Below are 13652 nucleotides of genomic sequence, written 5' to 3'. Positions count from 1 at the left end.
TTACCCTTCCCCTTCTCTATCACCATTGCTCTGGTAATTCATTTGCTCCCCTTGCATTCTCTCCCTCCTTTATTTCACATTTATGCAATTTCTTCAATTTGGTTTTCTCATCTGTCAGCAGAGGAAAACATTTTATGTGTGTCCTGATAGTTATTTTAGCATTAAATGGAACAGTTTAAAGGGTCTGCTAAGGAAGAAACATCTATATTGCTTAAATTGATGTCTGTAATCATTTGACTTTCAAATAACGTGACATGAAATGCAAATGGAGAAAGAGGAGAGTTGCCAACTATTGCCATTTGGCATAGCAAATCTAGTAAATATAATCTATTATTAATCATGGTTATTGATTAGGATAAATCCCCTCCCTTCCTGAAATTCTCAGATAATGCATTATTCAGCAGTCTTTGTAAACTAACGAGTTAGCTTTTGTGGCACACAATAGCTGTGTACATCATCTTAAATATGAAATCATACCAACTGATTTAACCCATTAATTAAGATTACATTTTCATAACGTTTTAAGCATAAAATATAACGTGTCTCTAATCCTATGATATAGGTACCAGACCAGGCATCACTGCATAGCTTTTCCGCAAATACTCACACAGTACAGCAGATTTTAGAAGAGGCTGCACGTTTGCTGAAACTTCTCTGGAGAGTTTCCCTTCCACTGAAAGCTGTAGACGGTACTACTCATGGCACTCAGGTACTATTATCTTTCATTTTGGGGTTTTGGGGGTTGTTTTTTGTGTGTGGTTTTTTTTTTTTTTCTTTTAACTGTTGTAATGTGACAAGGAAGGTGCACCATTTAGGAACATGTCATTTGAAAATCATGAACCCAGGATGCCCAGTCTCTGGACACATGGATTTAGGTAGCTCTCATCACTGAAGGCTAAGGCTGAATGTGTGCTGGTTTCTATCCTGATCGTATTGCACGCTGGGGTGTTTATTTACAAAATACTTTATATTAAAGATGTAATCTGTAACCCTGTTACATGATATTTGGGAAACCTAGGCAGGTGGCAAACATTCCATTTCTACAAGAAAAGGTTTGGACTCCCTGCTATAGAACCAAATTCAATTTGATTATGTATATACTAGTAACAACAGAAACTTCAGCAACTTTGATGTAATCTGAGCTACATTTTCCTTTTACGTTTTTGATGCCTAAGCTGTAAAATAGGACGCTTTTTTAAAAGTGTGACAAAACCCCGAGACAAGTTTTATAACATTTTAACTAAAAAGGATTGCACTATGCAAATGAATGGAAGTAAACTGAATGAGGAATGAATTATCTATACTGTCATAATACCACCACTCAGTAATGAAACTGTTTCAAACTCTGGCTTTAACATAAATCTAAAGTGTTTTCACTGCGGTTTTTCTATGTGTTTCTTAAGGGAGGCAGAATATCACTGGGAAAAAAAAAAAACCCACAACTTTAGGAAAGTAAACATTTTATATATAATTTCAATAATTTTTTTGTTGTTATTTTCTAGCATCCTTAAATGTGTAAAATCACAAAAGCAGTAAGAATGAACTGTGCTGTCTCACATACTTCACTGATGTTTCAGCTCCCTATTTGGGATGTCTCGAACAGTGTGTATACTTCCATTTTTTTCCTTATGTGTATATTCTACATAGACAGCTCTATGTTGGCCTGGATTGCAGTATCTGAACATATCACACACACAGGTCTTTCAGTGTATGTGTGGTGCAGCTACTGCTGTAGTGTCATACTGATCTAAACCTCCTTACCTGGATCAGTCACTTCTCATGTGTGGGGGATCTGAGTTCCCAGGACTGCACCTAGCTAGGCTCTAATAGAATCTTTTCTAGAGTTTTGTTATCTAATGTCCTGAGATCTTAAGGACTTTAGCTTGCTTTTGATGTCTCAAGTGCAGTATATGAAAGAATATCTCTTGAAGCTTGATTCTAAAAGATACTGAGCATTCACTGCCTTCTCTTCAGCCCCATAAGCGTTGTGAGTAATCTGTTCTTCTGAAGAGCTAAATGCTAGGGGCGAATTCCAGAAGGTGCTATTATTTAACAACTGGCACAAGAAGAAGAAAAATGTACAAGCTTAAGTTTGCGTGAGGATCCAGATCAGTGATACCAGCAGATTATGTCAGGGCTACTTGTTTTAAAAGATATTAACCATAACTTAGTTGGAATTGGTGATGAAAACGGAACCTCGGATAATGATACTTTCACATAATTTTGCAATAGAAGTGTCCCGGTCATTTGTACGATGCCTTTCAGCCCTTTGATAAAGGCAACATCAGCTACTACAGGACACTGGAGGAAGAAGCTGGAAGTTCTGAACCTGGCAGACAGGATACTTGCTGATCCCATAGCACTGGCCTCCATTGTATTCTCTAGCTGAGGGGGAAAAAAAAAAGGAGAGAGGAATGGAAGTTTAAAAAGAAAAATAGGTGCTGGTGTTAAGAATTTTCTCAAACTAGCAGAAAAATTAATTGCACTAAAAGCCAGCTAAGAATTGTAGTTGTCTCTTGGCAGACGTCATAGAATCATGTGCCGTTGGGGAGGTGAATGTGGAAGGACAGAGACTCAGTGATGTTTCACTCCTTTAAGTTGTTCATACTCTAAGGAAGCTTGAGGGCTCTTGTACAAAAGTATTTAGCGATTAACAAAGTACTTTCATATAATGCTTTAATATAATATTTTCTTTTCTCAATGTAGGATGAAGGAATGAAAGCAGAAATATTTAGATTACGTAAGAAACTGTCCGAGCAAGAGAAGAAGTTACATAGCACAGTGAAACGCTTGCACTCTACAAACCAGCTGAAGGAAAACATGGAGAAAGTCATCATTGACCAGTGTAAGTGTATGCTTTATTACTGGTTCTTTTTTTTATTTTTTTAGTCTGTAGCTACCTCTAAAATTGGAGAAACAACAAAACGAATATAGGCACCCGTTTTTTTGCAGTTGCCCTGACTGAGATTTCCTTGTGCACACTCAGTTGTTAGTGATGAACAATTCATGAGGTTCAGACTGTTCAGAACTGATGGAGCCTCATTCAGGTGGAGAGAAGTTGCCCAACTACAAAAGGCTGCATAGAATAACATGAGAAGCAGTTCATGGTTTTACACAACCCACTGATAATGTGTCAATCCATGCAGCTGCCACTAATTACTTGAGTTATTCCATTTCAGATACTGCCATTCCCCAAGTTTTCTATCCTACAACAGTTCCTGACAGAGGCAAAGTTACTGTTGCTGTAGACCATTCCAGCCGGTTTTTGACATTGTCTTTCTCAAAATTGTGATTTTTGCCTCAGTCTTGATAAATGTGGAATTAGGCTTTTAGGTTTTCTGAGGTGCCTGTCTGTTGCGTGTATCGCACTAGATAGCTGAATACTGAGAAAAGCCAAAGCAGCAGCAAAGGAGATTTGTCAATGCTCTACACCAGACTGAGAAGTGCAAGAGAACAGAAGGCTCAGAACAAGGGAAACAAAAGCTTACTATGAGTCATTTTTTAAAGAAAAATTAGGACATGCTGTGAAAGTATATTTTACCCTTAGCAGCTTTATCTATAAAGTTGTGTGGGACCATGAAAACAAGGGGGACATGGGCTATAGTGTAGCTGTGTTAAGCCAGGTGACTGTTTTAAGAGATATAATCACTCATTAGAAGAGATTTGAATGGAGCTAACCTCTTCTCTACCTTCATGCTATGGCAATATGTGTATTGCGGGAGGAGGATTTAATTTTTTTCTTAAACAAACAAACAAACAAACAACTATCATTCATTACCTTCTTTTAAGAGGTGGGACTGACTGACTCGTTAGTCTATGCTGGAATGGCACTTGTATTATCGGTAATTCATCTAGACTGTACAATGTTACACATCATACCAAAGTTATGAAAATGGCCATAATACTATAAGTTACTTGATTCATTAAAATGCAGTGTAGAGGAATAAATGTCATTTTGCTCCATAGCCTGTAATTTTTATACCTAAGGTACGTGTATCTTCTGTCTGCAGATTAATTTTTTTTTTTTTAAGCATTTATGGGCTGGGTTTTCATCACTTCTTTCAGGATTGTTGTATTAAATGATGTACAAGTTACTTATATTAAATCCAAAATTATGTTTTGTTCAGGTTTTAATGATAAATAGCTCAGTTGGGGGTTGTCATATAAAAATCAAAGCTATTCTGTCTGTCCAAATAATATCCCTGGGGTAGGTTTACTGGTTTAGTTTGGTCAGTTCCTAGTTCCAGTGAGATCTCGGGTACACTGGGTAAGTTCAGTAGGGCTGGGCAGAGTATAAATCTGCAGAGATTTTACCCTTCTGGCCAGATTGTTATCCCCCCAGCCACTCCACCTGCCCATGCTTTCAAAAGGAAAACAGTACATCTCTCTCTTCTTTTGCTCACCCCTTTTCAGGTCATTCAACCTCATCTGAACTAGGTCCTAATAAAATGAAGCCTGCATTTGTTGAAATCTCCTTAATGCAAAGTACTGCCTGGCTAGCAGCAGCTTTGCTATTAGTGTCACATCCTCTAAATTCTCTTCATGTACTGAATTTAATATTTTTGATTTAGAAAAAAATCTACTTTGCCAGGTAAAATGAATTTACTAGCAGAGTTCTTTATGAGCAGAGAGCACTCTGCTACACAGAAAGACCTAGATACGATTTTCCGTAAGTTTCATTGATTATGGGAATTATGGATGTCAAGTTACCTTTGCCTTAAAGAGCAATTTCAGAAATGTTTCTAAATTGCATCTGTACACAAATTCCTGACCAAGCCTATGAAAAAACTGGTGGATCATATGAAGCTGCTGGATTCTGTTAGGATGCTTACGCTTGTTTTTGTTATTTCTTCCTTTCTCCTTTTGCTAGTGAGAAAGCAAAGGCATGGCAGTAGGTGACCTTGCCTTCCTTCATTCTCCAAACATCCTGTTCGCTGGCCACGCCGCTGAGGATATCCAGGTTCCCTCTGTTATTTACCTGAGCGTTCCAAAATACATTTAGAGGCAGAGACTGGAACATTCTTGGGGCTCAGAGTCTTCAGTGTGCTTTCTCTGCCGAGAGAACTCATTGCTTATAAACCTCATCTGAACCTCTGAACATGTAACAATGCAGTGCCAAATTGCAGTAATCTGCCAAGGGTATAATTATCTCATGACAGCTATACCCTTGGAGTGGCTGGGTTCTTATTATTGTAATGAAAAATCTTTATTATGGCTAAATTGTTTATTTTTGAGACTGGAATATTAAATTGGTACTTGTGAATGGTATTTTTCAGCAGTTATGGAGCTGACACAGATTAGAGAATCACATATTTAACCTGACATTTCTAAATATCAGTTTTGTTTAGAAGCATCCCCTCCTCCGCGCACAGGTCTCGCGCTGTCCCCACAGAGACAAACTAGCTGGATGAGCAGAGGAAACTTGGAACCCTTCAGAGCAAGCCACTGACGTGATTTCCCCTAAGCATATATAGGCTGCTTTGTCCTTGAACTGCTGGAGGAGCTGGCTGACACCTTTTGCCATCTGTCCTCTTCCTAGCCCTTGGTCCCCCATAACCTCTCCACTGCACCATTTTTCTCCCCCTCCTGCGAACCGCCCCTAGCCCAAGGAGGCTCCCTAAGAGGTCAAATTGTAGTTGGCTCATGCACCATCTCCTCTTAAAATGAACAGAAAGTCTTCCTTTGATGACTTAGATCGAGGGAACCAGGTCATCAGTATTCCAGGGGGCTGTTCCTATCTGTGATGTTAAATGTAGTGGAGCTATACGTGTTTTAACACGTCTTGTTCTTGGTATGGTAGAAAAACTTTAAAAACAAACACTTCCCTGATGTTTCGATCTGAAAAGCAGATGATGTGCTGGATGGAACGTAGGCCAGGGGTAGGAAACGGCATTCTAGTGGTGGCGCTGATTCGGACCTGCCCTGTGGTCCTGAGTGGTGACTCCTGCTCTTCCCTAACTCTGCCTGCTTGTACAGCACTGCCCTGTGATTTTGGGTTTGTACATCAGCCTGAGCTCCTGAACGGGGCTCGGGAGGCCTCCCGAGTTGTGGACGTGGGTGAGTAAGAAAGCTGAAGTGGTGGCAGGGGGCTGTGTGTGATTGCCTGGTTGCTGCCCATCATGTAGGTGTGAGTTCATTCATTATTTAATAGCTGGTCTTAAGACTTGAATACAGAGAATATAGAAAGACTGTGCAGTATTCTTTTTAATCTCCTCTTTCTTTCCAGTGGTTTTAACTCATGATGTCTTGAAGAAGGCTAGAGGAAACTTGGAAGTAAGTCGAATTTTTTCTTGCATTTAATTCCTTGGTATATACTCATTAGAAATACGCATTGCTGTGTCAGTAGTATTTTGCAGAATCAGTCCGACTCGCTTTAGGTTTGCTACCGAATCAAGTCCGGGTGACAGCAGTTTAGTATGATAAATATTCTGCAATGGTTGATGTTTAAATTAGAGTTTTATGACTGACCATGTAAACAGCTAAACCCTCTCCTTTCTGATGCTTTCCTTAGGTTAATATTCACGTCTGTCATCTTCTTCCAGTAGTTTATTTTCAGCAGATCACAGTCCAATAGCCTGTCTGCTGAATAAGTTCACAGAAGGCACCCTTATTTAAAGCTTGTGTATGTGTTAATAACTGGTGGTGCTTTTTTAAAAAATATAGGCCCAACAGGCAAGCTTTTGCAAACAGCGATTTGCTAATGCTGTGTATTAAATTAGTTTGAGTGTTTAAGTAATCACTGTTCAGATTTGCTTTCTCCCAGAAGGCTCAGCCTTTACTCCCAGAAGGATGCGTAATACACTTCTTGACTCCTAAATCCCATCCTTCTCCCGCCACTCCACGCTGAGTGATTGCGCATTTCCCAGCCCCTCCTTAAATTTCCCTCTAACCTTTTCCCTGACTCCTCAATCCTCCTCAGCGGTGCCTTGAGCGCTGCTCTCCTGTTGTCTCAGCCCTACCTGAGCTAGAAAGCGATGACATAAAAAAGTCTTTCTGCTTACAGAAGCCTTCCCCACTTTAATCTGAAGATTTGCTGAACACAGAAGCTCCTATTTACAGATCCGTTTGCAGCATTATGGCCCGGGGTAGGGACAAATTGTGTGCATTTGACGTACTGTAAAATAGTAATAATTACTGCTTTTCTAACCAGGTCTCACCAGCTGAGAATCAAAAATCACCTTCCTGTACCAGCAAAAAAAGGCTTCTCTGAAGGAGAAAGTTCCACTAATAAAGACTGGTCCTGGGATTGTTGTTTGCTTCTTTATGCCTTACTATTTATTGATGTAAAAATGTTTGTTTCAGCTCTTTTAATGGAATCAGCCTTTGACCAAAAAAAAGAAAAAATAAATCTTTTGGTAAATAACTTATTTAACATTTTCTGTAATGTGAAAGATGGTTTTTAATATTTATTACTGAAGTAAGGTACTGGAGGTATTGAAGAAAAATCCAGATTTTTTTAAAGTTGGCTCATGTGAAATTTTATATTTGTACTTGTCATGTTATAAAAGTATTTGTTGTTATAGTCAAACAGGTCCTGAAAGAGTCAAGAATGTGATCCACCTTCCAAACTGTTTCTCTACTGCTAAAAGAATGTAGGTTAAACAAAAATCTGCCAGTTGTCATTGTTTTGTAGCAATATGAGAAATGTTCAATATTTTAAAGCATTTTCAACGTATCTGGAGGATTCGTCTGGAAGCTGCCTGATGCTGAGCTTTCTTATTGCCCTATTAGAAACTTAGATTGATGGTAGGTCTGAAAATATTACTTAGAATCAGACAATTAAAATGAAAAATAATCACAAATCTGTTTGCGTTATTTTGTTTGGAGCACTTCTGGACCAAAGCAGCCGCGTTAGCGGGTTCGTTTCCTGAGTTCAGCTGAAATGAGCCCAGTCCTTACGGGCAGTGTTTGTAAGGCGCGGTAAGGCATGGCTTGTCACGGCCAAGCGGGGGCCTTGGAAACTTGCTTTCAAGAAGCGAAAGACATCTTGCTGTTGGTAAAACGTTAACGTCATCCCCTGTCCCCCTCGCTCTCCCCGAGATCTGTACAGAGAGGGCAGAAGGCCACGTGAGGGACACAGCCAAACAGTTTTAAAGTCCATTTTTCAGGTAGAACCTCTGAAAAATGTTTCTTAAATTTAAATAAATCTTTTACCATGGGTTTTTATCTCCCATGTTGATACATATAATAGCGATATTTTGGCAAGGCCAGAGAACACCAGCATTAACCATGCCTAGTTGCGCTCCACTCGTCCTGCCCGGTGCCTTTGGTTCGAGCTGCCTGAGCACTGGGTTTCACAGCAGAGCTGACTGCCAGCAGCCTGCTCTCAAACCGAACGGGGAAAATAGTTTCGTTTAACCCTAACGAGACCATAATTTAAAGTGATTGTTGGTTACAAAAGTAGACTTTATGGTCCAATCGTGGCTTTATTGAACTAAATGAATTTCACAAAGTATGATTTTTTTTTTTCCCCTCAAGTTGATGATGTCCCCATTATACAAGATCACTTACCCTCGTCATCCAAGGAGGTTAGCACCAGGTCTGGGAAATCTCAACACAGAGTTGTGGTTATATTGAGTCCTTGGATATTGCACTCTAGAAAATAACTAACGTGTAATAGGCTTTCACAAAAAATGAATTTGTGCTCATTGAAACACGGCTGTGGAGCTAGGTAGCTATTACACCCCTTGAGCTGGGGCCGTTCTGATTTGTCTGGTAGTACGTGCACAACATCTAGAGGCCAAGACAAGTCCGAAGAACTCCCCTCCTTCCTTCAAATTAGTTTCCCAACAGTTTGATGATATACAGCTCATGCTGAATACCACAAAGATGCTTCTAAATTGCAGCTTAATATTAAAGGGTCGGAGCTGTTGCATCCTCCCTTTGGGCAGAGCTGCGCTCCTGCGTTCTGGGTGGTCGCCAGTACGATAGCTGGGTATCGCCCAGGTCACAGATAACCTGGTCCTCGGCCCTGGTGAGTGGGATGGGCTGTCACATTCCGTATGCCCACACAAACATTGCGCAGGTGAGTTTTTATTAACGAAAAACAACGTGAAACCATGCACTTACTTTCAGGGTGCCCGTTTCTGCGGTCCCCTGGTCTGACCTGCTTTTTGCAAGTTCACAGCAATGGGCTTCTCCAAAGAATGAAAATGGATTTGACGGGAGGTCCCGCAGCCTTCCTGGAGGCGTCATGCTCGGAGAAACGGGCTGTGCCTTGGAGATCCCAACCCACAGCCTCACCTCCAGCTGGAGTTAGGGCTGCCGGCTGCTTGCACCTCCATCCATCCAGGGACGGGAGAGCTCCGTAATGAAACGTCGTTGTCTTCAGCTGACAGCAGGGGGAGGCAAACTCATTTGTCTGGGTTGGAGGAAAGCTGCCAGAAAAATTGGAAAAGTTAAAAATAAACTTTGCAAATCAAAAAAGGGGGGAGGTAAGGGAAGAGCATGCAGTCAAACTTGTTCTTCAGTCTCTTCACACATTATTGTCCTCACAGCTCACTAAAAACGTCAAGTTAATTTTACTAAGTAGCTAAATTATAGACACTCAGATGTAATCAGAATCTGCTATACATTTCAACTTTCAAAATTAATCATCCTATGTTTTTGAGATATAACACCTGAAGGAAACAGCTGTACATCTATATATAGTACACCCAGGGCTCTTGGTCTTCTTGCAGCCTTTTTTCCCCCCACACCATCTGTACTTAAAAATAAAGAAATAAATAAATCAAATGTTTCCTTTCCTGAGATGATTTGCCACTTACTTATTTCTTAATGGGCCCTGCTGTGCCCGCTCCGAGCTCCTCTCCTGACCCCTTTCCCCTTCCGCCCCGCTCCGATTGCTGCACCCCGTTCCCAGCGGAGCCCGCGCCCGCGCCGGTGCTGGGCAGGCCGAGGGGACGCAGCCACTGCTGGGTCTGGTTAGCGGGGGGGAAATGTGATATATCATTACCTCTTTAAAAACAGATGATCCTGCGAGATCAAAGTATTTCATCTTGATGAGAAGTGCCTCTTAAACACACACAATTTACTGGGCCGGTTTAAAAATAATTAAAAAAGAAAAAAGCTTACCAGATGGAAGGCTGCAGAAGACAGAGCTTACGGAGTGTTAAACTTTGTTCCCATTAAACAAAATTAAATTTTCCTTTAAAAACAATTATGCGTGAGAAAAATAAGCAGCGTAAGCAAATGGAATTAAAGGAGGGGCTCATTTGCTTAGTGAGTTCCTGCCCATGCTTCATTACATGTGCAAGGTGACGGGAAGCATCACTGGGAGGGCAGCTCAGCAGCGAGCACCCCAGTAGGTACGGGGGACCGGCGGGTCCGTTGTCCTTGCCTGTGACCTCGAACCTCTCCGCTCTCTGCCCAGGCCTGCAGGCAGTAAACAGGCTGTGGCCTTTCTCTCATAGGCTGCTGAAGGCCAGTGGAGATTAAGAAAAAAAAAAAAAAAAAAAAAGGAGAAAGAAAAGGCTTTTTCCTCCTCTTTAGGTCCCCTACAATACGTGCAGCTACACAGGTGCACTGAACAGAGGAAATACTCAGTGCCGTTGGGGGCAGAGCCGTGCGTTAGGGATACACACGGGGACCTGGTGCTGCTGGCCAGCCCCAAGCCACCCCGCCCCGGCAGCACGGCCGGGAGGCTGCGGCCCCAGCTTAGGAACCTTAGAATTGCCTCTGCCAAAGAGAACAAATAGAAATAATATTCAAAAATCACAGGTGGTTGGTTGTATTACAAATAAATCAATGCTAATGCATTCAAGCATTTAAAAACAAAAGTGCAGCAGATCTGGGTGGTATTTTAATCTCGACAAAAGCTGCCAGTTCCATTTTTTGCAAGGGAGAGGCTTTGCGGGGTGTCGTCTGCCGGGGCGGGGAGGGACGGGTCCTCATGGGGCTGCGGGGAGGGGGACGGGGGAGCGCTCGCCCCCCGCTGCCTCCCGAGAAGCCGAGCAGAGGGGAACGAGCCCGCTTTACATTTTGGGTTTATTTTAAACACTCCTAAACTAGACGGAAAGCAAATCCTGTCATCAGTTCCAAATTCAACAGAAATGACTATATGGAAAGAAAAATATAAAAAGAAGGCAGCAAAACTCTTTGGAATTCTATTGACACCAAAATCCCGCTTTACAGCGGCCAAAGCCTGGCCCCTGGTCCCCCGCGGACACGAGCTGCGTGAAGCCGTGGCTGTCCAGAGGTTTTCCACCCCGGGCAGGCGTGGGCTGTGGGTTAAAGCACGAACCTGGAAGCAGACGCGTGGCTTTGCTGCGAGCAAGAGCGCCTGCGAGGTCAAACCACTTCAGTGCAAACGAGCCCACGCTCCTACGCGTATTAAAGCCCTTTGACTTGATTAAAGCCGCTCCCAGGCGGCTGCGCACAGCGATTCGCACCGCCGGGTGCGGGTGCTGCTGCTGGTGGAGGGCACTTGGCCTCTGGATGTTGCAAACAGGCGCAGCCGTGTCGCTGGCAGCGTCACACCGGGGACGCCGCGCTCTGGCCGGGCCTCGCAGGCCGATTAACTCCAGCGCTAACCTTTAGGTATCAGCAGTGCGCTCTGCAAAGCCGGGCACGCTGGTCTCGCTTTCATGTCTGTAACAACTCGGAAAAAAGCTGCTTGAATAGCACAGATTACCCCCCCCCCCCTACATTTCTCCCCCCTATTTCCCTTCCTGACCTCTTCGATCTCCACTTTGACTCCCCAGGTCCATTTTTGAGCCTTTTTGGGACAGCCGCTAGATGGCAAAAGCAAGTTGTGCTGGCAGAGAAGCGGTGCCGCAGCTTTGGGAGCCAGCGTTGGACGAAGCTGCGCAGAGCCCAGCCCGAACCTGCGGCCGCCAGTCCTCCAGCGCCAAGCCGCTGCTCCGCGTTCGTGCTCCTCCCGCCTTGCCCATCTCCTGCCTGCAGGAAGCTGAAACAAACCCCAACGCGCCTTGCTGGATCGGGCCTGGCCTCGTCAGGGTGAATGACGTTAAAAAGATGAGATTTGGAGCCAGGGCTTACTGACATTTTATTACTCAAATGAAAAAAACCCAATTGCAAACAGTCTTAAAACGTGCCCTACATTGAATCATAATGATCCAGAAGCCGCTGGCGTTATTGTCAAGGTACAATTATCAGCACATTTGGTGCTTGCTGATGTTTTGGTGCTGCAGCGATGCTCCCCTCCCATCCCTGTTCAGGGGCTTTGGCTTCCAGAGGAGAAAGCGCTCAAGGGTGCCCCATCCTCGGCAGGGTGCTGCCGGCAGCCCAGCACCGAACCACCCGCCTCTGCTCGCTTCAGCAGCCCCGCTGGGGCGACGGGCCAACCCCTCCCCTTCCAGGGTGAAGCAAAAGCAAAGTAAACCCCCTCTGCTCCTAAAATGCCATTTCTCCTCACCACAAAGTTTGACGCTGAGCCCACAGCTCGGCATCCACGTTTCACGCTATGCACCGACCACGGCGCACCGCTCCGGAGGGAACTGCTCTCGGAGTAGGGGAGTGGGCTGCTGCCTCTCCTGCCATCCTGCAGTGAATAATTCAGATTTGGCAGGGGGGTGAAGCACGCACGGGGAAGGATCTTGGTCACTTTATGCCTTTTTGCAGGGGGAAAGGCTGTAGCATGTTTGCAGAAAATACCCCATGCAGGGAGGAGAGGCTTCATCCTCCAGCTTCTCCAGGCTGCAGAGCAGCAACTGGCAACAGTGGGGGAAACCAAGACTCCTCCAGGGCTGGCGACAAGAAAGATTTCAAGTCACTTTAGTGGCCCATTCCTACCTTTCTGTCCCCCTCCTCACCATCCTCCCACACACATAAAAATCTATATTTTGCACAGCTCGCTCCTGTCTCCAGAGAAGTAGCAGAAAAATCTTGCTTTCAGCATCAATGTAGAGTTGCAGCACGTCTTTGCAAACCAGCAAATGGAAAGTGATAAATAAACCAACAGTAACCCCTTTTCCTACCTATCTACCCATGAAGTCACTCCTCTAATAAGTTCCAAATGCCACTAAGTCAAGCCCTCAGCCACCTCCGCGGCAGCTCCGGGCTCTCCCCGTCCATGCAAGCGCTACGGGACCCGCTGCTGCCCCTGCCCCATCTGGCGTTCAGACCTGCTGCTCCGTACTCGGCAACAACATAACCTTCATCTTTAATTTTGGAATTGACCCCTCTTGAGAAATGCTCTTACATGCCTATTTTTTATGTGTTTATCTTGTCATTTCTTTAGAAAGATACTTGTTACAATATTTTTTTTTCCCCTCCTTCCCCCCAACCCCGTCGGAAGAAGCTACTCGGGTAATTTGTTGAAGCGGGTTGCTGGGGCATGCATTATGCATGAGATGCAATCTTTATTTTTGCACTCCACTGTGTGCATTCTCAAGCAGGAATGTCAAAAGCAAAAAACACTGAAGCAGCAGTTCGTTAAGACTTCATTAAGATAGCTGCACTACACAGGGCCAGCACGACTCAGAGAAATCACACCCTGACACTTTGCCTGATTTTGCACCGGTCTTAGGGGTGCCATGGCCATCCTCCGTCCCCTCCTCCTGCCCCGGCACGAGCACCCACAGCTCCCGTGAGATGCAGCCGGGGTGCGGGCAGGTATCCGAGTGCTCAGCTCTGAGCTGTGCTAGCCCTCAAGGCAGCAAGTGATGTTGGCAGCCTTGAAAAATGATGTC

General features: G+C 44.0%; 1 protein-coding gene and 1 long non-coding RNA gene across 9 annotated transcripts in view; one reads left to right on the top strand and one right to left on the bottom strand.

Moving 5' to 3' along the window:
• CDK5RAP2 (CDK5 regulatory subunit associated protein 2) overlaps positions 1-7802 on the top strand; it is an 83927-nt gene extending 76125 nt beyond the window's left edge. For 5 of the 6 annotated variants that reach the window (XM_087752813.1, XM_087752814.1, XM_087752812.1 and 2 more), the window contains 4 exons: positions 563-709; positions 2707-2845; positions 6227-6273; positions 7151-7802. In XM_087752813.1, the coding sequence (XP_087608939.1) occupies positions 563-709; positions 2707-2845; positions 6227-6273; positions 7151-7210 (393 nt within the window). In that variant the 3' untranslated portion in view covers positions 7211-7802. The other variant, XM_087752811.1, reaches the window with a different exon arrangement.
• The window catches only part of LOC148056222 (uncharacterized), a 53235-nt gene that overhangs the window by 1931 nt on the left and 37652 nt on the right, over positions 1-13652 (bottom strand). For 2 of the 3 annotated variants that reach the window (XR_015703673.1, XR_015703671.1), the window contains exon 2: positions 9070-9377. This is a non-coding gene — a long non-coding RNA (uncharacterized LOC148056222). Of the gene's footprint in view, positions 1-9069; positions 9378-10074; positions 10330-13652 lie in introns of those variants that run through there. The other variant, XR_015703672.1, reaches the window with a different exon arrangement.

The sequence above is a fragment of the Nipponia nippon genome, unplaced genomic scaffold (assembly GCF_047370975.1).
Source record: "Nipponia nippon isolate SJK-2023a ecotype South Korea unplaced genomic scaffold, ASM4737097v1 scaffold_16, whole genome shotgun sequence".
Lineage (NCBI taxonomy): Eukaryota > Metazoa > Chordata > Aves > Pelecaniformes > Threskiornithidae > Nipponia > Nipponia nippon.
The sequence above is the reverse complement of the archived record's forward strand: the minus strand, read 5'-3'. Positions and strand labels throughout refer to the sequence as shown.